Here is a 21,088-nt window from a genome sequence, read left to right on the forward strand (position 1 = left end):
TGTCCCCTCTCTCTCTCTCCGCCCCCCCTCTATCCTTGTACTGTTATTATACACATATGATTAGTGTCACATATGTATACAATCAGATATTAATTCAACATTTGTAGGTCTTAGTTTATATTTGTGTCTGTTTGCTGCACTTACATTCTCAAAGCAGCCAGTACACATCACTCAAGCTTTCACTAGGTCACATGATTTCAAATGAATATGGATGTGTTGTTTGATCATCACACATGTCAAAGTTTCATTACGTCACATGGCTTGTGTCTACAAGTTTCTAATTATGAGCTCACACCACCTTCATAAGAACCTTGCATTTTTAACCCTGCGGGACATCTTATAAAAAAATCACACCTGTCCCCTTTGGAACGGTGTGGACAACTAAAAAATATTAAATATTAATATATTTCTCTACATTTTTTTGCTTAAATCTTTTAACCAAGTTGTACTCAGATTATGCATATCAAATATTCATTCCTTTTGAGGATTTTCACAATTTATTTGCCATTTTATTTACATGAAGTCACTGTTACTTTAATGGAAAAAAAAAACATGAATTAAGATTAACTATATAATAAATGTTGGATGGATTTTTTATTTTATTTACCACAGTCTGTGATATGTGAATGATAAATAACAACACCAATTTTGATGCATTATCATTTTGGGGTGCAGTTTCTATTTTTCAATAAAAATAGACACTGTTCCCCTTCAGGACTTTTTTTGTCTTTGTTGAAAAACAACCATAAAAATATAATTTTTTGGTTTTTAACTCCTAGTCAGAGTATACATGCCAAATATTCATTGTGGGTGTATGTATGAGAGAGAAAGACAGGGAGAGAGAGAGAGAGAGAGAGAGAGAGATGGAGAAAAAAAATAGTGTAACCTTAAAGCAACCTGCAACTCATAATTTGCAATTTTTAGCGACACAATTACACACACACACACACACACACACACACACACACACTCCACTCCCTGTCCCCCCCTCTCTCTCTCTCTCTCTCTCCCCCCACTGTCGCTCTCACATACCTGACATAATACCATAGACCAAATTGACCAGCTCATGTGTGTCGTTTCTACATTTTCCTAAATAAATGCCTAATAGCAAAAACTTGTAAGAACAAGATTTCGTGGTGTAACTCTTTTGCTTCATTAACAATTGAAATCAAATCTGTAGCTACAACTGTGCTGCAGCACCACACCATCAAATACATGTAGTCCAGATTTGTATTCCAGGTAGGAGGTTCAACAAACTCTGAGTGTAAACCTGAACTTGAAGTGCCTGTGCTGTCACCTAAGTACGTGGTCATTACTTAGCATAACAATGACTTCACTCTGACAGACACAGGCCTGTGTGTGTTTGTGTGTGTGTGTTGTTTGATCATCGCACATGTCAAAGTTTCATTAGGTCACATGGCTTAGGTCTGCAACTTGAGCTGGGGGACGACGGCGGGGGGCCGAGGTCCCTCCCAACGCTGCTTGCAGCTTTAATTAGGGACCTCGGCTGAAGGGCGAGGACCCTCTTGTTCTTGTAGCGTTTATTATTATTATTATTATTATTAGGGACCTCGGCCTGAAAGGGCGAGGACCCTATTGTTTTTGTAGCGTTTTTTATTATTATTGTTTGTTTCATCCGACGCGACTTTAAACTGGAATTTGACCCCCTAAACATGCTCCAAAACTCACCAAAATTGGCACGCATGTCAGGATTGGCGAAAAATTTTATAAAATGAAAAAATTAATCTGAAAAGTGCCAAAATGGGCTCTGTAGCGCCACCTATCTGTCTAGACCACTAAAATGGCCGCTGCAGCCAGTAGGAACGTCGTAGGAAGATCAAACCAAAACAGCCGTGTTCGTCTCATCAAGACCTACAAATCACGCACTCGCACCTATGACCTAAATCCAACAGGAAGTGAGCTATTTCCTTTCAAAGTAAGATTTTTCATTAAAAAAAAGAAATTCCTTTAAAAAACATCTTCTCCTACACCTTTTATCGTATCGGCTTCAAACTCGCACAGATTATTGTTCAGCGTGTCCTTATCAATTATTGTGCGTAACTTTTCCATTACTAGAATGGTTTGGATGTTATGACGCGTTTCAGGTGATGTGCGCCACAACCTCCTGACGATTTGTTGTGCCACCTAGACACACTAAAATGCCCGGTGCGACGGGTAGGAACCACTTAGAAAGACCAAACCAAAACTGTCTCGTTCGTCTCATAAAGACCTACAAATGTCACACTGCAACCCCTGACCTAACTCCAACAGGAAGTGAGCTGTCGGTCTTTGAATGTAAGATGGCGTTTTTCACAAATTCTGTCGATCAAAAATTATTTGCTCCTACACCGTTTATCATAACTGCTTCAAACTTGCACAAATTACAGCTCTACCCCTGCTGAACATTACTTGTGAAGGACTTTGTCATAACTTGAACGGTTTGGATTTTAGAAGCGTTAGAAGGTGCAGGACACAACTCCTCATGATGATCTCTGGAAGAGAAAGATGAGGGCCAACACACTGTAAACCTGTGATTAAGGTGACATTTTTCAGTCCATAGACATACAAGCTTTATATGTTTGCGTTCAGAACAAATTTATCTATCTGGTGATGTTTTCAGATTGAAGATGGGACCCACGGTTTGGCATCTGGAAGCATTTGTTTGAGAAAGTTTCAAGCCATTCTGCTCTGTGTGTCTGAGCTGCATGCAGCCCTTAATTAGCATAACAAAGGCTTCACTCTGACAGTCTGTGTGTCAGAGTGAAGTGTGTATGTGTGTGGTCACACACACATGAGGTTTTAAATTACTTTAAAAATGACCTTAAAACTATTTCCATGTATTTTATCAATTTTATGTCTCTGAACCCAAGAGACTGACCTGGAGGGTTGCAGTAAATCACCTCATTTCAAGTACAAGTCAGTAACAGTGTTACAAACATCAGGAAAGAATATACATCTTTGAGGAAATGTTACATTCAACAACACAGTAGTCTCATCAAACACCTTTCTTTTGATGTAATTGACAGAAAAATTAAATGCTGTGTTTTTGATGCATACAACATTATGTATACTGAGTGCAATCTGTAACTCCCTCTGCCAAAAACAGGAAGTATTGTACACATGTGAGATATGTCAAAATGTCAGCAAACACTCTCTCTCTCCCTCCCTGTCCCCCCATCTCTCTGTCTCATGTCCTGTTACTGCATGTCACTAACTCAGCCATACTGCATGTCAGTAACTCGGCCTCTTCTCCAGAGCCTTTGTGCTCCAGTGTCTCGCAGGTTGACTTCTATCACAGCGGTGCCTGGATAGTGTGATGTGTGAGGAATTTTCGAAATATAAGCTCACAATACCTTCAAAAGCACCCTTTACATGTGACATTGAGCTAGACAATGATTGCATACATTAGTTGTATACCCAAGCTTTTAACAGATGAAGAGGTTTTAAATTATTGTAAAAATAACCATAAATGTATTTCCATTTATTTGCACTAATTTGATTTCTCTTAATTCAAGTGATTGACGTGGAGGGTTAGAGCAAATTACATAATTTCAAGTGCAAGTCAATCATAGGAAAGAATCTATTTCTTTGAGGAAATGATATATGAAAAATTACAAGCTATTTTGTTTAATAACTGATGAGTCTTTGTAAAAATTCACTGTCCTTTATAATTCATGATTTTTCCATGGTAATGTTCTGGTATTGTGTTAAAATTTTGTTTGTTTTTGTTTGTGTGTGTGTGGTCACACAGACATAACAGTATAACATTTACCAAACTCATTCCTAAAACTCTGAAAGAAATGCCTGATACCAAAAACCTGTAAATACAAGATGTCCTGGTGAAAGTCTTTTAACTCATGAAGAATGGGAATATATGTAGTCCTGCTCACTTTCTCCACTGACATTAACTAGTATATATTAGTGTGTGATTGCTGCACCTAGATCCTCAAAGCAGCCAGTTCACATCACTCAAACTTTCACTAGGTTACATGAATTCAAGTGAATATGTATGTGTTGTTTGATGATCACACATGTCAAAGTTTCATTAGGTCACATGGCTTATGTCTTCAACTTTCAAAATTTACGCTCACACCACCTTCATAAGAACCCTTTACAGTTTTTAAAATTGAGTTTGACTTATGATTCTGGCTATTGTGGTACAACATGTGGGAAGTATATATTAATATCTGATGGTATACATATGACAATAATCATATGTCTATAATAGCAGTAGAAGTATGGCACACACAGACACACAGAGACACACACACACACACACACACACTCCACTCCCTATCCCCTCTCTCTCTCTCTCTCTGTCTCTCTCTCTCTCTCCTCCCTCTGTCCTCTTTCTCTCGTCTCTCCCTCTCTGCATGTTGAGAACTCGGCCGTCTATGTCTGTCTGTCTGTGTGTGTCATACTTCTAGTGTTATTATACACATATGATTGGTGTCACATATGTATACAATCAGATTTTAATTCAACATTTGTAGGTCTTAGTATTTATTTGTGTCTGTTTGCTGCACTTAGATCCTCAAAGCAGCCAGTACACATCACTCAAGCTTTCACTAGGTCACATGATTTCAAATGAATATGGATGTGTTGTTTGATCATCACACATGTCAAAGTTTCATTAGGTCACATGGCTTGTGTCTACAAGTTTCTAATTATAAGCTCACACCACCTTCATAAGAACCTTGCATTTTTAACCCTGCGGGCCCCCTTATAAAAAATCACACCTGTCCCCTTCGGAACGGTGTGAACAACAGAAAAATATTAAATGTTAACATATTTCTCTACATTTTTTTGCTTAAATCTTTTAAGCAACTTGTTCTCAGATGATGCATATCTAATATTCATTCCTTTTGAGGATTTTCACAATATATTTGCCATTTTATTTACATGAAGTCACTGTTACTTTAATGAAAAAAACATGAATTAAGATTAACTATATAATAAATGTTGGATGGATTTTTTTTTATTTATCACAGTCTGTGATATGTGAATGATAAATAACAACACCAATTTTAATGCATTATCATTTTTGGGGGCAGTTTCTATTTTTCAATAAAAATACACACTGTTCCCCTTCAGGACTTTTTTTTTGGCTTTGTTGAAAAACAACCATAAAAATATAATTATTTTTTTTTTATTTTTAACTCCTAGTCAGAGTATACATACCAAATATTCATTGTGGGTGTATGTATGAGAGAGAAAGACAGGGAGATATATATATATATATATATATATATATATATATATATATATATATATGTAGAGAGAGAGAGAGAGAGACATGGAGAAAAAAAATAATGTAACCTTAAAGCAACCTGCAGTTCATAATTTGCAAATTTTAGCGACACAATTACACTCACACACACACACACACACACTCCACTCCCTGTCCCCACCCCTCTCTCTCTGTCTCTCCTTCTCCCCCCTCTCTCCTCTCTCTCCCTTCTCTCCCTCTCTGCATGTCACTAACTCTGCCGTACTGCATGTCAGTAGTATACATACCAAATATTCATTGCGGGTGTATGTATGAGAGAGAAAGACAGGGAGAGAGAGATAGACAGAGAGAGAGAGACATGAAGAAAAAAAAATAATGTAACCTTAGAGCAACTGCAGCTCATAATTTGCAATTTTTAGCGACACAATTACACTCACACACACACAAACACTCCACTCCCTCTCCCCCCTCTCTCTCTCTGTCTCTCTTTCTCCCCCCTCTCTCCTCTCTCTCCCTTCTCTCCCTCTCTGCTCATCACTAACTGCCGTACTGCATATCAGTAACTCGGCCTCTTCTCCAGAGCCTTTGTGTTCCACTGTCTTGCAGCTTAACTTCTACCACAGCGGTGCCTGGATAGTGTGGTGTGTGTGGTTGTGTTGCTGCTGTGGTGTCAAATGTGTCCTGCTGATTCTGTTATCATTAGTCATTAGTCAAACTGAACTTGAAGTGCCTGTGCTGTCACCTAAGTACGTGGTCATTAATTAGCATAACAATGGCTTCACTCTGACAGACACAGGCCTGTGTGTGTTTGTGTGTGTGTCTTGTTTGATCATCGCACATGTCAAAGTTTCATTAGGTCACATGGCTTACGTCTGCAACTTGAGCTGGGGGACGACGGCGGGGGGCCGAGGTCCCTCCCAACGCTGCTTGCAGCTTTAATTATTATTATTATTGTTTCTTTCTTTCATCCGCCGCGACTTTAAACTGGAATTTGACCCCCTGAACATGCTCCAAAACTCACCAAAATTGGCACGCATGTCAGGACTGGCGAAAAAATTTTTAAAATGAAAAAATTAATCTGAAAAGTGCCAAAATGGGCTCTGTAGCGCCACCTATCTGTCTAGACCACTAAAATGGCCGCTGCAGCCAGTAGGAACGTCGTAGGAAGATCAAACCAAAACAGCCGTGTTCGTCTCATCAAGACCTACAAATCACGCACTCGCACCTATGACCTAAATCCAACAGGAAGTGAGCTATTTCCTTTCAAAGTAAGATTTTTCCTCAAAAAAAGAAATTCCTTTAAAAAACATCTCCTCCTACACCGTTTATCGTATCGGCTTCAAACTCGCACAGATTATTGTTCAGTGTGTCCTTATCAATTATTGTGCGTAACTTTTCCATTACTAGAATGGTTTGGATGTTATGGCGCGTTTCATGTGATGTGCACCAAAACCTCCTGACGATTTGTTGTGCCACCTAGACACACTAAAATGCCCGGTGCGACGGGTAGGAACCACTTAGAAAGACCAAACCAAAACTGTCTTGTTCGTCTCATAAAGAACTACAAATGTCGCGCTGCAACCCCTGACCTAACTCCAACAGGAAGTGCGCTGTCGGTCTTTGAATGTAAGATGGCGTTTTTCACAAATTCTGTCGAACAAAAATTATTTGCTCCTACACCGTTTATCATAACTGCTTCAAACTTGCACAAATTACAGCTCTACCTCTGCTGAACATTACTTGTGAAGGACTTTGTCATAACTTGAACGGTTTGGATTTTAGAAGCGTTAGAAGGTGCAGGACACAACTCCTCATGATGATCTCTGGAAGAAAAGACCAGGCCATAGACATACAAGCTTTATATGTTTGCGTTCAGAACAAATTTATCTATCTGGTGATGTTTTCAGATTGAAGATGGGACCCACGGTTTGGCATCTGGAAGGATTTGTTTGAGAAACTTTCAACCCATTCTGCTGTCTGTGTGAGCCGCATGCAGTCCTTAATTAGCATAACAAAGGCTTCACTCTGACAGTCTGTGTGTCAGAGTGAAGTGTGTATGTGTGTGGTCACACACACATGAGGTTTTAAATTACTTTAAAAATGACCTTTAAGGTATTTCCATTTCTTTTGTCAATTTTATGTCTCTGAACTCAAGTGATTGACCTGGAGGGTTGCAGTAAATCACCTCATTTCAAGTACAAGTCAGTAACAGTGTTACAAACATCAGGAAAGAATATACATATTTGAGGAAATGTTACATTCAACAGCAGCCTCATCAAACACTTTCTTTTGATGTAATTGACAGAAAAATTAAATGCTGTGTTTTTGATGCATACAACATTATGTATACTTCGTGCAATCTGTAACTTTGTCTGCCACAAACAGGAAGTATGTGAACGTGTGAGATATGTCAATATGTCAGCAAACTCTCTCTCTCTCCCTCCCTGTCCCACCATCTCTCTCTCTCTCTCTCTCTCTCTCTCTCTCTCTCTCTCTCTCTCTCTCGCGTGTACTGTTACTGCATGTCAGTAACTCGGCCTCTTCTTCAGAGCCTTTGTGCTCCACTGTCTTGCAGGTTAACTTCTATCACAAACTGTCAAAGTTTCATTAGGTCACATGGCTTATGTCTACAAATTGCAAAATATACGCTCACACCACCTTCATAAGAACCCTTTACAGTTTTTAAAATTGAGTTTGACTTATGATTCTGGCTATTGTGGTTCAACATGTGGGAAGTATACATTAATATCTGATAGTATACATATGTGACTATAATCATATGTGTGTAATAACAGGAGAAGTATGGCACACACAGACAGAAACGGACACACACAGACACACACACACACAGACACACACACACACACACACACACAAACACACACGCACACACACACGCCAGTCCCTATCCCCCCTCTCTCTCTCTCTCTCTCTCTCTCTCTCTCCCCCCTCTGTCCTCTTTCTCCCTTCTCTCCCTCTCTGCATGTTGAGAACTCGGCCGTCTATGTCTGTCTGTGTTTCTCATACTTCTGCTGTTATTATACACATATGATTAGTGTCACATATGTATACAATCAGATATTAATTCAACATATTGTACTATAATTGCCAGAATTATAATTATCATATTATTACTTTTATTAATGTTGTTGTAAGCTACATTATGTGCAATAAACATTTTGGAGCTACTCTGACAGATTGACAGTCTGATCCTTGTGCACAGTGTTATTAAGACAAATAAATATAAAAACGACAGAGGTTTGATTTGATCATCACACATGTCAAAGTTTCATTAGGTCACATGGCTTATGTCTTCAACTTTCAAAATTTACGCTCACACCACCTTCATAAGAACCCTTTACAGTTTTTAAAATTGAGTTTGACTTATGATCCTGGCTATTGTGGTCCAACATGTGGGAAGTATATATTAATATCTGATAGTATACATATGTGACAATAATCATATGTGTATAATAACAGGCGAAGTATGGCGCACACAGACAGACACGGACACACACACACACACACACACACACACACACACACACACACACACACTCCACTCCCTATCCCCCCCCCCCCCCCCTCTCTCTCTCCTCCCTCTGTCCTCTTTCTCTCGTCTCTCCCTCTCTGCATGTTGAGAACTCAGCCGTCTATGTCTGTCTGTCTGTGTGTGTCATACTTCTAGTGTTATTATACACATATTATCAGTGTCACATATGTATACAATCAGATTTTAATTCAACATTTGTAGCTCTTAGTATATATTTGTGTCTGTTTGCTGCACTTAGATCCTCAAAGCAGCCAGTACACATCACTCAAGCTTTCACTAGGTCACATGATTTCAAATGAATATGGATGTGTTGTTTGATCATCACACATGTCAAAGTTTCATTAGGTCACATGGCTTGTGTCTACAAGTTTCAAATTATAAGCTCACACCACCTTCATAAGAACCTTGCATTTTTAACCCTGCGGGCCCCTTATAAAAAAATCACACCTGTCCCCTTCGGAACAGTGTGAACAACTAAAAAATATTAAATATTAATATATTTCTCTACATTTTTTTGCTTAAATCGTTTAAGCAACTTGTTCTCAGATTATGCATATCTAATATTCATTCCTTTTGAGGATTTTCACAATATATTTGCCATTTTATTTACATGAAGTCACTGTTACTTTAATGAAAAAACATGAATTAAGATTAACTATATAATAAATGTTGGATGGATTTTTATATTTTATTTATCACAGTCTGTGATATGTGAATGATAAATAACAACACCAATTTTGATGCATTATCATTTTTGGGGGCAGTTTCTATTTTTCAATAAAAATACACACTGTTCCCCTTCAGGACTTTTTTTTTGTCTTTGTTGAAAAACAACCATAAAAATATTAATTTTTTTTTTTTTTTTTTTTTTAACTCCTAGTCAGAGTATACATACCAAATATTCATTATGGGTGTATGTATGAGAGAGAAAGACAGGGAGAGAGAGATAAAGAGAGAAAGAGAGGAGAGAGAGAGAGAGAGAGAGAGATGGAGAAAAATAATAATGTAACCTTAAAGCAACCTGCAGCTCATAATTTGCAATTTTTAGCGACACAATTACACACACACACACACACACACACACACACACACACACACACACACTCCACTCCCTGTCCCCCCTCTCTCTCTCTCTCTCTCTCCCCTCTCTGTCCTCTTTCTCCCTTCTCTTCCTCTCTGCATGTTGAGAACTCGGCCGTCTATGTCTGTGTGTGTTATATTTCTACTGTTATTATACACATATGATTAGTGTCACATATGTATACAATCAGATATTAATTCAACATATTGCACTATAATTGCCAGAATTATAATTATAATATTATTACTTTTATTAATGTTGTAAGCTACATTATGTGCAATAAACATTTGGGAGCTGCTATGACAGATTGACAGTCTGATCCTTGTGCACAGTGTTATTAAAACAAATAAAACCACAGAGGTTTGATTCTGAGCTGAGGATGAATTTGTGCAGTGTAATATTTGAACGTTAAGACAAAAAGTGATGCTCAAAGAAATGACTGATCTGCAAAAATTCAGTAACTTAAGACAGTCCTGAGTAACAAAGAAATATGCAGCAGGTTAACTTCTATCACAGCGGTGCCTGGCTGGTGACATGTGAGGTTGTGTTGCTGCTGTAGTGTGAAATGCCTCATGCTGATTTTGTTATCATTAGTTATTAGTCAAACTGAGCTTGAAGTCACCTAATGACATGGTCATTGATTAGCATAACAGTGGCTTCACTCTGACAGACACAAGCCTGTGTGTGTGTTTGTGTGTGTGTTGTTTGATCATCGCACATGTCAAAGTTTCATTAGGTCACATGGCTTATGTCTACATCTTTCAAAATATACGCTCACACCACCTTCATAAGAACCCTTTACAGTTTTTAAAATTGAGTTTGACTTATGATTCTGGCTATTGTGGTACAACATTGGGGAAGTATATATTAATGTCTGATAGTATACAACGTTCAAAATATAAGGTCACACCACCTTTATTGGTTCCTGAAGACAGAGGGATGTTGTATGCTGTAAAGCCCTGAGAGGCAATTTGTCATGTGTGACATTGATTGATTGATTGATTGAATTTGTATCTTGAGTCAACAGCATTCAGTGACATTATATCAGCTACAAATGTAGTAAATTTAAAGACTCTGAAATGCTGCACTATTGCTCACTCAGAAATATTAATAAATAATCCCCAATCCCCAGGGAGATATATTATACATATATATATAGAGAGAGAGAGAGAGAGACAGAGAGAGAGAGAGAGAGAGAGAGAGACATGGAGAAAAAAATAATGTAACCTTAAAGCAACCTGCAGCTCATAATTTGCAAGTTTTAGCGACACAATGATACTCACTCACACACATACACACACACACACTCCACTCCCTGTCCCCCCTCTCTCTCACTGTCTCTCTTTCTCCCCCCTCTCCCCTCTCTCTCCCTTCTCTCCCTCTCTGCATGTAACTAACTCTGCCGTACTGCATGTCAGTAGTATACATACCAAATATTCATTGTGGGTGTATGTATGAGAGAGAAAGACAGGGAGAGAGAGATAGACAGAGAGAGAGAGAGAGACATGGAGAAAAAACATAATGTAACCTTAGAGCAACCTGCAGCTCATAATTTGCAAATTTTAGCGACACAGTTACACTCACACACACACACACACACACACTCCACTCCCTGTCCCCCCTCTCTCTCTCTCTGTCTCTCTTTCTCCCCCCTCTCCCCTCTCTCTCCCTTCTCTCCCTCTCTGCATGTCACTAACTCTGCCGTACTGCATGTAAGTAGTATACATACCAAATATTCATTGTGGGTGTATGTATAAGAGAGAAAGACACGGAGAGAGAGATAGACAGAAAGAGAGAGAGAGAGAGAGAGAGACATGGAGAAAAAAAATAATGTAACATTAGAGCAACCTGCAGCTCATAATTTGCAGATTTTAGCGACACAGTTACACTCACACACACACACACACACACACACTCCACTCCCTGTCCCCCCTCTCTCTCTCTCTGTCTCTCTTTCTCCGCCCTCTCCCCTCTCTCTCCCTTCTCTCCCTCTCTGCATGTCACTAAGTCTGCCGTACTGCATGTAAGTAGTATACATACCAAATATTCATTGTGGGTGTATGTATAAGAGAGAAAGACACGGAGAGAGAGATAGACAGAAAGAGAGAGAGAGAGAGAGAGACATGGAGAAAAAAAATAATGTAACATTAGAGCAACCTGCAGCTCATAATTTGCAGATTTTAGCGACACAGTTACACTCTCACACACACACACACACACACACTCCACTCCCTGTCCCCCCTCTCTCTCTCTCTGTCTCTCTTTCTCCGCCCTCTCCCCTCTCTCTCCCTTCTCTCCCTCTCTTCATGTCACTAAGTCTGCCGTACTGCATGTAAGTAGTATACATACCAAATATTCATTGTGGGTGTATGTATAAGAGAGAAAGACACGGAGAGAGAGATAGACAGAGAGAGAGAGAGAGAGACATGGAGAAAAAAAATAATGTAACCTTAGAGCAACCTGCAGCTCATAATTTGCGATTTTTAGCGACACAATTACACACGCACACACACACACAAACACTCCACTCCCTATCCCCCCCTCTCTCTCTGTCTCTCTTTCTCCCCCCTCTCTCCTCTCTCTCCCTTCTCTCCCTCTCTGCATGTCGCTAACTCGGCCGTCTATGTCTGTCTGTCTGTGTGTGTGTGTCATACTTCTACTGTTATTATACACATATGATTAGTTTCGCATATGTATACAATCAGATATTAATTCAACATTTGTAGGTCTTAGCATATATTTGTTTCTGTTTGCTGCACTTAGACCCTCTCAACATTTCAAATGAATATGGATGTGTTGTTTGATCATCACACATGACAAAGTTTCATTAGGTCACATGGCTTATGTCTACAACTTGAGCTGGGGGATGACGGCGAGGGGCCGAGGTCCCTCCCAACGCTGCTTGCAGCTTTAATTATTATTATTATTGTTTCTTTCTTTCATCCGCCGCGACTTTAAACTGGAATTTGACCCCCTGAACATGCTCCAAAACTCACCAAAATTGGCACGCATGTCAGGACTGGCGAAAAAATTTTTAAAATGAAAAAATTAATCTGAAAAGTGCCAAAATGGGCTCTGTAGCGCCACCTATCTGTCTAGACCACTGGCCGCTGCAGCCAGTAGGAATGTAGGAAGATCAAACCAAAACAGCCGTGTTCGTCTCATCAAGACCTACAAATCACGCACTCGCACCTATGACCTAAATCCAACAGGAAGTGAGCTATTTCCTTTCAAAGTAAGATTTTTCCTCAAAAAAAGAAATTCCTTTAAAAAACATCTCCTCCTACACCGTTTATCGTATCGGCTTCAAACTCGCACAGATTATTGTTCAACGTGTCCTTATCAATTATTGTGCGTAACTTTTCCATTACTAGAATGGTTTGGATGTTATGGCGTGTTACAGGTGATGTGCTCCCAACCCTCCTGAGGATTTGTTGTGCCACCTGGACCCACGAAAATGCCCGCTGTGATGGGTAGGAACCACTTAGAAAGACCAAACCAAAGCTGTCTCGTTCGTCTCATCAAGACCTACAAATGTCGCACTGCAATCCCTGACCTAACTCCAACAGGAAATGCGCTGTTGTTATTTGAATGTAAGGTGACGTTTTGGACAAATTCTGTCGAACAAAAATTATTTGCTCCTACACCGTTTATCATAACTGCTTCAAACTTGCACAAATTACAGCTCTACCCCTGCTGAACATTACTTGTGAAGGACTTTTTCATAACTTGAACGGTTTGGATTTAAGAAGCGTTAGAAGTTGCAGGACACAACTCCTCATGATGATCTCTGGAAGAAAAGATGAGGGCCAACACACTGTAAACCTGTGATTAAGGTGACATTTTTCAGGCCATAGACATACAAGCTTTATATGTTTGCGTTCAGAACAAATGTATCTATCTGGTGATGCTTTCAGATTGAAGATGGGACCCACGGTTTGGGATCTGGAAGGATTTGTTTGAGAAAGTTTCAAGCCATTCTGCTCTGTGTGTGAGCTGCATGCAGTCCTTAATTAGCATAACAAAGGCTTCACTCTGACAGTCTGTGTGTCAGAGTGAAGTGTGTGTGTTCTCACAGATGACAGTATAACATTTACCAAAGTCATTCCTAAAACTTTGAAAGAAATGCTTGATACCAAAAACCTGATATCCTGGTGAAACTCTTTCACCTCATGAAGAACTGGAATACATGCAGTCCTGCTCACTTTCTCCACTGACATTAACTAGTATATATTAGTGTGTGATTGCTGCACTTAGATCCTCAAAGCAGTTAGTACATATCAGTCAAGCTTTCACTAGTTCACATGATTTCAAATGAATATGGATGTGTTGTTTGATCATCACACATGTCAAAGTTTCATTAGGTCACATGGCTTTTGTCTACAAATTGCAAAATATACGCTCACACCACCTTCATAAGAACCCTTTACAATTTTTAAAATTGAGTTTGACTTATGATTCTGGCTATTGTGGTACAACATGTGGGAAGTATATATTAATATCTAATAGTATACAAATGTGACAATAATCATATGTGTATAATAACAGTAGAAGTATGGCACACACAGACAGACAGACACACAGACACACACTCCACTCCCTGCCCCCCCCCTCCCCCCTCTGTCCTCTTTCTCCCTTCTCTCCCTCTCTGTATGTGGCTAACTCGGCCGTCTATGTCTGTCTGTCTGTCTGTCTGTGTCATACTTCTACTGTTATTATACAAATATGATAAGTGTCACATATGTATACAATCAGATATTAATTCATCATATTGTACTATAATTGCCAGAATTATAATTATAATATTATTACTTTTATTAATGTTGTTGTAAGCTGCATTATGTGCAATAAACATTTCAGAGCTGCTCTGACAGATTGACAGTCTGATCCTTGTGCACAGTGTCATTAAAACAAATAAATATAAAAACGACAGAGGTTTGATTTGAGCTGAGGATAATTCATGCAGTGTTATATTTGAACATTAAGACAAAAAGTGATGTTCAAAGAAATGACTGATCTGCATAAATTCAGTAACTTAAGACAGTCCTGAGTAACAAAGAAATATGCAGCAGGTTAACTTCTATCACAGCGGTGCCTGGATCGTGTGACGTGTGAGGTTGTGTTGCTGCTGTAGTGTGAAATGACTCTTGCTGATTCTGTTATCATTAGTCATTAGTCAAACTGAGCTTGAAGTGCCTGTGCTGTCACCTAAGTACGTGGTCATTAATTAGCATAACAATGGCTTCACTCTGACAGACACAGGCCTGTGTGTGTTTGTGTGTGTGTGTTGTTTGATCATCGCACAAAGTTTTATTAGGTCACATGGCTTAGGTCTGCAACTTGAGCTGGGGGACGACGGCGGGGGGCCGAGGTCCCTCCCAACGCTGCTTGCAGCTTTAATTAAATATTTTCTTTCCTAACCAAAAAACGTGTCTCTCCTGATTGAACTATAGTTACATCAGATCACGCTCCATTGTTACTTGACCTCTCATTCATTCTCTTGTCCCCCCCCCTTTATTTGAGATCCTTAAGAGGTTTTGAATTGATTCCAAAATTATATCTTGGATAATACTTTTATATATATTTTATTTAAGGTTTCCCTCAGTACTAATGTAATAAAGTCCCAGTAATTCACACCAGGTAGAGGATCTTGCCAGGGGTGCCCGTTATTTGCTTTGGTAATCGAACTTCTGTCTGTTGCACTTAAATCTGTTGGTTTTGGTCATGAAATCCTTTAGGGCTGTACCCAAATATTCGGATATTCGAATATTCGTTTCTATGGATAGGTATTCTTGATGAAAATTTGGTATTCGATATTCATTTTTTTATTTACTTTTTTTTTTTTTACATATTTTTTTGGTGCTAAATGTAGTCTTTTTGTTGTTGGTAAATGTAGGTTTTCAATAAAAATCAAAACTTTTACATTGTATTGTTAAAAATGTGAAAATATAGTATAGCCTTCCAACGGAGCTTGTGTGCATGGCACGCTTCAGCGCATCCGTCTGAGGCTGTGGATCAATGCCAAGTTTTACCACTTTATCACTATTCCCTCTAACTTGTAGCTGTTTTTTCGTTATCTTTTGAATTTAATATAAATTATGGAACCGTTTTTGTCAACATTTGTTTCCCCCGTTTGTACAATAAATTATTGTTTAAAGTTTCAACAAGTTTCTTTTGGAGTGCGTGACACAAGTGTGTTTTGAAAACAGCCGCGGACTGTCACCCACTCATTGCATCAGTACCTTCAGATGCCATGACAGTAATAGCCAATAATGTCAAAATATCATTTACAGACCGATTTAACAGACGATCACTGCTGCCCAACCCGCAGGTCCATTTGCGGGTCCCGCGGGTTATGGGTCGACCCACACATCACTACTCAGCTCAGTCTATAAAGGCTGTATACACAACAGTAAGGCTATAGACATTATATTCTATTCAGGCCGGCAGAACCAGCAGCGCATTGGCTCTACAGTGCACGGCACTGCTGATTAACCATTTATTGCAGCACAGAGTGTCTGCCAGCAACCAACTTGCAGAGGCTTCCTACAACTTGTTTCAATGGTTCTGATTTAATCAGAAGACAAATTAAACAGGATGACTAGCCAATGTGAAAATCAAAAGAAAGCATAGAATAATGTACTGAAGGAGACTGTTGTGCCATCACATTCTTTTGTGGTTTGAGAGCAAAGATCCGGTCGCCGTTGTGCAAAACTCTGCAATACAATTAGGTCCCAAAAAAACCCGGAGTCCCGGAGTCCCAGAGTCCGTTTTTTGTACCTCTTCAAATGTCTGCCCATCTTTTTACGCAAATCTTTTTACTGTACAATAAACAAACTTGAAATTTGCTCTTTTCTCTTCCTGCATGTAACATTTGGTAGGACAAATTTATGGAAAATGACATTAAATGATATTTGTTGTTCAACTTTATGTCCAGGTATCTCTGTATAAATAATAAAAGCTAAAATGAATACACTTTTTACCACAGTTGTGACACTACATAGAACACAGTTTCTGAAGTGCTGGTGAGTTGAGCTGCTATCAGTTAGCTGCAAACTTACCACTGTATAGCTGTACAACTAACTGGTAATGCATTCCAACATAAACAGTAAGATGTCAGATGACGGACAATCTATCCTAAAGGAATATAATTCAGTTTTATTTAGATATTAGATGGAAAAATGTCAATATGCGCTGGATTATGCCTGTTTTCCTTTTTTTTAAGATATTTTTGGGGGCATTTTTGCCTTTAATTGATAGGAAAGCCAAGCACAAAGGGAGTAGAGGGACAGGGAATGACATGCAGCAAGGGGACACAGGCTGGTGTAGAACCCGGGCCGCTGCGGCAACAGCCTTGTACGTGGGATTTGGCAAATTTTTCATGGGTGCAACCCACATACTGAGCTCTGCTGCTCATCCCACAAATGCATGTTCCTTACAAATGTGGCACAATTTAAAAGGGAAATACACAGGCTTTCCAATGGTATGATTTATTGCCAAGAAGCATTGTTACAACAAAGAAATAATCTACCAAACACAAATTTCCTTACTTTTTGTGCTTACGTATTTTATTTATTGTCTCCATCTGAACATTTTGTGCCACAGAACACACTGTATTATTTTTCATCTCATACATTACACCTACATGGTGTTGCAAGGTGTTACAAAGTTTCTTATTTTTTTTAGGAACCATTGTATGCTTCTTTTACAGTCAGCCTAAGCAACCCCACTCCTTAAAGACAGCTTCCTGTATGTCATGTAGTTTTGGACCACTCAAAGCACTTTATGCTACATGTCACATTCACCCACTCACATAAACATTCATACACTGGTGGATGAGCCTGCCATGCAAGGTGCCAACCTGCTCAACACAATCTAATCTAATGCTCATTCACAACGTATTCACATCCATTGGCACAGCTTATGGAGGCAGTATCTTTGCCAAGGACTGCATGCATAACATGACAAATGAAACTGAAAAATTGAACTGAACTGCTTCTCAGTGGTTAAAATTGTACATCTTTTCTAAAATGAATGTACAAGAGTCACTTCAAACATTTATTGCCTGCCACAGACTTTTATCATCTGTTCTCTTCCTTACTGCCTCACAGTGAGATGTTGTTGAAAACACATGGTGGTATTAAGCCTGACTGCAGCAACACTTGACATGACTTTCAGTAAAAAGATATACAATAAAACATGAAGAGATGAAGAGAAAGCAATCTTTGCAATCAGACTGACCTATGACACAGATGTAAAAGGCTGCAACAATATCCGCCTCTCTTGAGAGTCTCGAGGCAAACGGGTCACCATGGAGGAGATAAACAGGGATGTACGGAGGGTGCGACCATGTCTCGTTCTCCATCACTGACAGCAGTGGGAAATGTCCTGTGAAGTGGAGTAAAAGGCTAAGACAATGAAGCTGCTTCCTCAAATGAAAAACAATTCACACACACAGGCATCAGGTAAACACATAGACCGCGGAACCGGGGGGGCCGGGGGGGCCAGGGGGGTCAGGGGGGCCATTGCCCGGGTAACTTTTGTACTCTGACATAGAGGGCTGCATTGGGATTGGGTCCCGCCGAGTCCCGCGGGTCCCCATTAAACAGTAGAAGAAGAAGAAAAAGAAGAAGAAGAAGATGTAGCCTAGTGACAGGATGTCAACACAGGAACTTGGTGCACATGCATGAGCGTTTCCACTCCATATTTATTCATAAATGGATGAATATGCCCTGAACCAGCTTTCATACCAATTTGCCACTTGCTCCACCTGTCTGTCTGTCTGTCTGTCTGTCAGCTCCATCTGTCATGAGACAAACATTAAAGAAGACGTGCAGTTTATTGTGTTTCACCGGTGACGAGCTGTCATTATGTGCGACTATTATGCACGTCTGCGCGCTCTTTATAACTCACTATGTGAACCTATATTGCATAATAAAAATTTGCGCCCTCGTTATTTTTAACCGCCCCCTCAGTAACTTCATCCTGGCGCCAGGCTTGCCTTGACCTCAATCACTGCATGATTATATAAAGGTAGAAAAATAAATAAATACAGAGGAGAACAGAATATGAAACAGCCTTTATTTCATTAAAAACTAAATGAAAACAACGAAATAGGAGCGCTATTCCTAACCAGTGTGTCAAAAGACATGCAGGCCAGGGAAATGAAACAAACAACCCCATGAATCTCTTTATTAATAGCCTATAAAATGACGTGTTTTCTCCTGCAGGACGGGAGAAGACACAAAATCAATGCATCTCAGTGCTGACTTGTGATGATAATGAATATGATGTTGATTTAGGTTCAAGGCAGCAAGATGAGTTTTGGTTGTGGTTGTGGACTGGATGTACTTTGTTGTTTGCTATAGTTTCATCTGTGCGTTTATGTGTAAATAGGCTTGGCCTGTTGTGTGTGAATGTTAGAGTGGGATCAGAGGGGTTAATCTGAGCAAGCATGTGTTCGTGTTCATGCATGTACTGTAGATGTGACTGTGTGGCGTAGGAATAAAAAAAGTGTTCCACAACGTTACTTAATACATCAGTAATATTGTCTGTTTCAATGCATATGCCCCCCCACCCCCTCCGCGTGACTTGAAATTATGGCCCCCCCTTGTTCAGATGTGTTCCGCGGTCCATGGGTAAACAGGACACATGATTATTACATTCATGAACCTATATTATGCAGTGTATAAATTGCAAACACATACATGCAGATGTAAAATCATTCATAACATCTGCTAGTGTCCAAATGTCGTTGACTGTGTTGTCCAGAGTGGGGCACTGACTTATGCACTGGTGGTATGATGTACGTTGTGGAGCGAGCACACACACACACACACACACACACACACACACACACACACTTAAGAATAGCATTAATTAACAACTATCAAATTAACAGTATTTTACAGTACTACTCCTATGTGCTGCCACCCACCGCCCATTCCAGTGAGATATGTGTTGGGTCCATTTACTTTTTATATCCCTGCTCGCTGTTCTACATTGTGCTAGTTCTGCTACTCAAGATTCGGTATCTGTCCTCCCTCAGATAAGTAAGAAGACCTGGGAAGTTATAATTGGCACCTGCAATTAAGGTAACAGTCTGATTAAACTCTTTAGAAAACTCTTTAAAAAATATGTTCTTGATAATTTTTAGACTTGACAGGGGCAGGGTCAGTTCACTGACACAGTGTGAAAAGAAAACATAATTAGGAATGAGATTAACAAAATGCTGTGTCCAACATGTCCAAGCTGTGCAATATAATGGTTATCATCAACCTGGTGTGCACAAAGCAACCCTGTAACTGTACATGGCATTATTAGACATTAGATGATTCTGCTAAATATATACGTACTGTATAACTTTTTTTTAACCAAGTATAAGTCTCACTGAGACTAAAAATCTCTTTTTCAAGAGGGACCTGGCCAAGTGGGCACCGTGTTTGACTTTAGAATATAAACACAAGCAGTACAGACAAACAATACAACTGTCACACAATAAACACAATATCCAGTTAAAATGTATTACAAATGCAGATATAATACATAAAAAGGCAGAATTGTCTGAAATGATTTCAGTTAACAATTTGGAGCAATCACAATGAGGGCAACATTTTCTCAGTCTTCTGTACTGTACTTAAATGTCCTTTAATGTACTGAAATTTCCCCATCATTATCAGCTCCAACAATTTCAGGTCCCTCTGAACGACATTTCAGGAAGAAGGAATACTTTTCTGCCTAGTGCTGTTCTAACCCTGCAGGGGACCAACATTATTAATACCAATATTGTCAGAGTGACCTTTTAGGCCCCTAGCCCTCTTATACTGATTGATGCTAGTTGTGCAAGATCTACACATATGACACTGGATGAGATGTGCATCACTGTCCAATCAGATGTATGAAATTAGAGGATGCAGATGGAGCGACCATTTCCTTCCTGATGCACGTACAGAATAGAATAAGATATACCACATAGTACATGTAATATTGTAATATTCTACATTTACAACTTTCTAACGTTAGTTAGGAGCTCAACTGTATTACTGTACAGTTGTATTACAAGGTTGCTTTTGAGGGCTCCTATTTGTAGAACAAATTAAACAACAAGATGCTGCACACACTGTATTTTAAGATCTTTCAATTGTAACATGACAAAGAACATTAATAGAGAGACACCAAAGAGTGAAGTGAATATATTTCAAGTCTAATCCTGGTTGCACTACAA

General features: G+C 39.3%; 1 protein-coding gene across 1 annotated transcript in view; it reads right to left on the reverse strand.

Annotated features, from left to right (window-relative positions):
- opn5 (opsin 5) overlaps window positions 1-21,088 on the reverse strand; it is a 216,365-nt gene that overhangs the window by 130,872 nt on the left and 64,405 nt on the right. The window contains exon 3 of the mRNA XM_049590710.1: window positions 18,106-18,252. Coding sequence (XP_049446667.1) covers window positions 18,106-18,229 — 124 coding nt within the window. The 5' untranslated portion in view covers window positions 18,230-18,252. The remainder of the gene's footprint in view (window positions 1-18,105; window positions 18,253-21,088) is intronic.

This window comes from Epinephelus fuscoguttatus, linkage group LG11 (assembly GCF_011397635.1).
Source record: "Epinephelus fuscoguttatus linkage group LG11, E.fuscoguttatus.final_Chr_v1".
In the NCBI taxonomy this organism is placed as follows: domain Eukaryota; kingdom Metazoa; phylum Chordata; class Actinopteri; order Perciformes; family Serranidae; genus Epinephelus; species Epinephelus fuscoguttatus.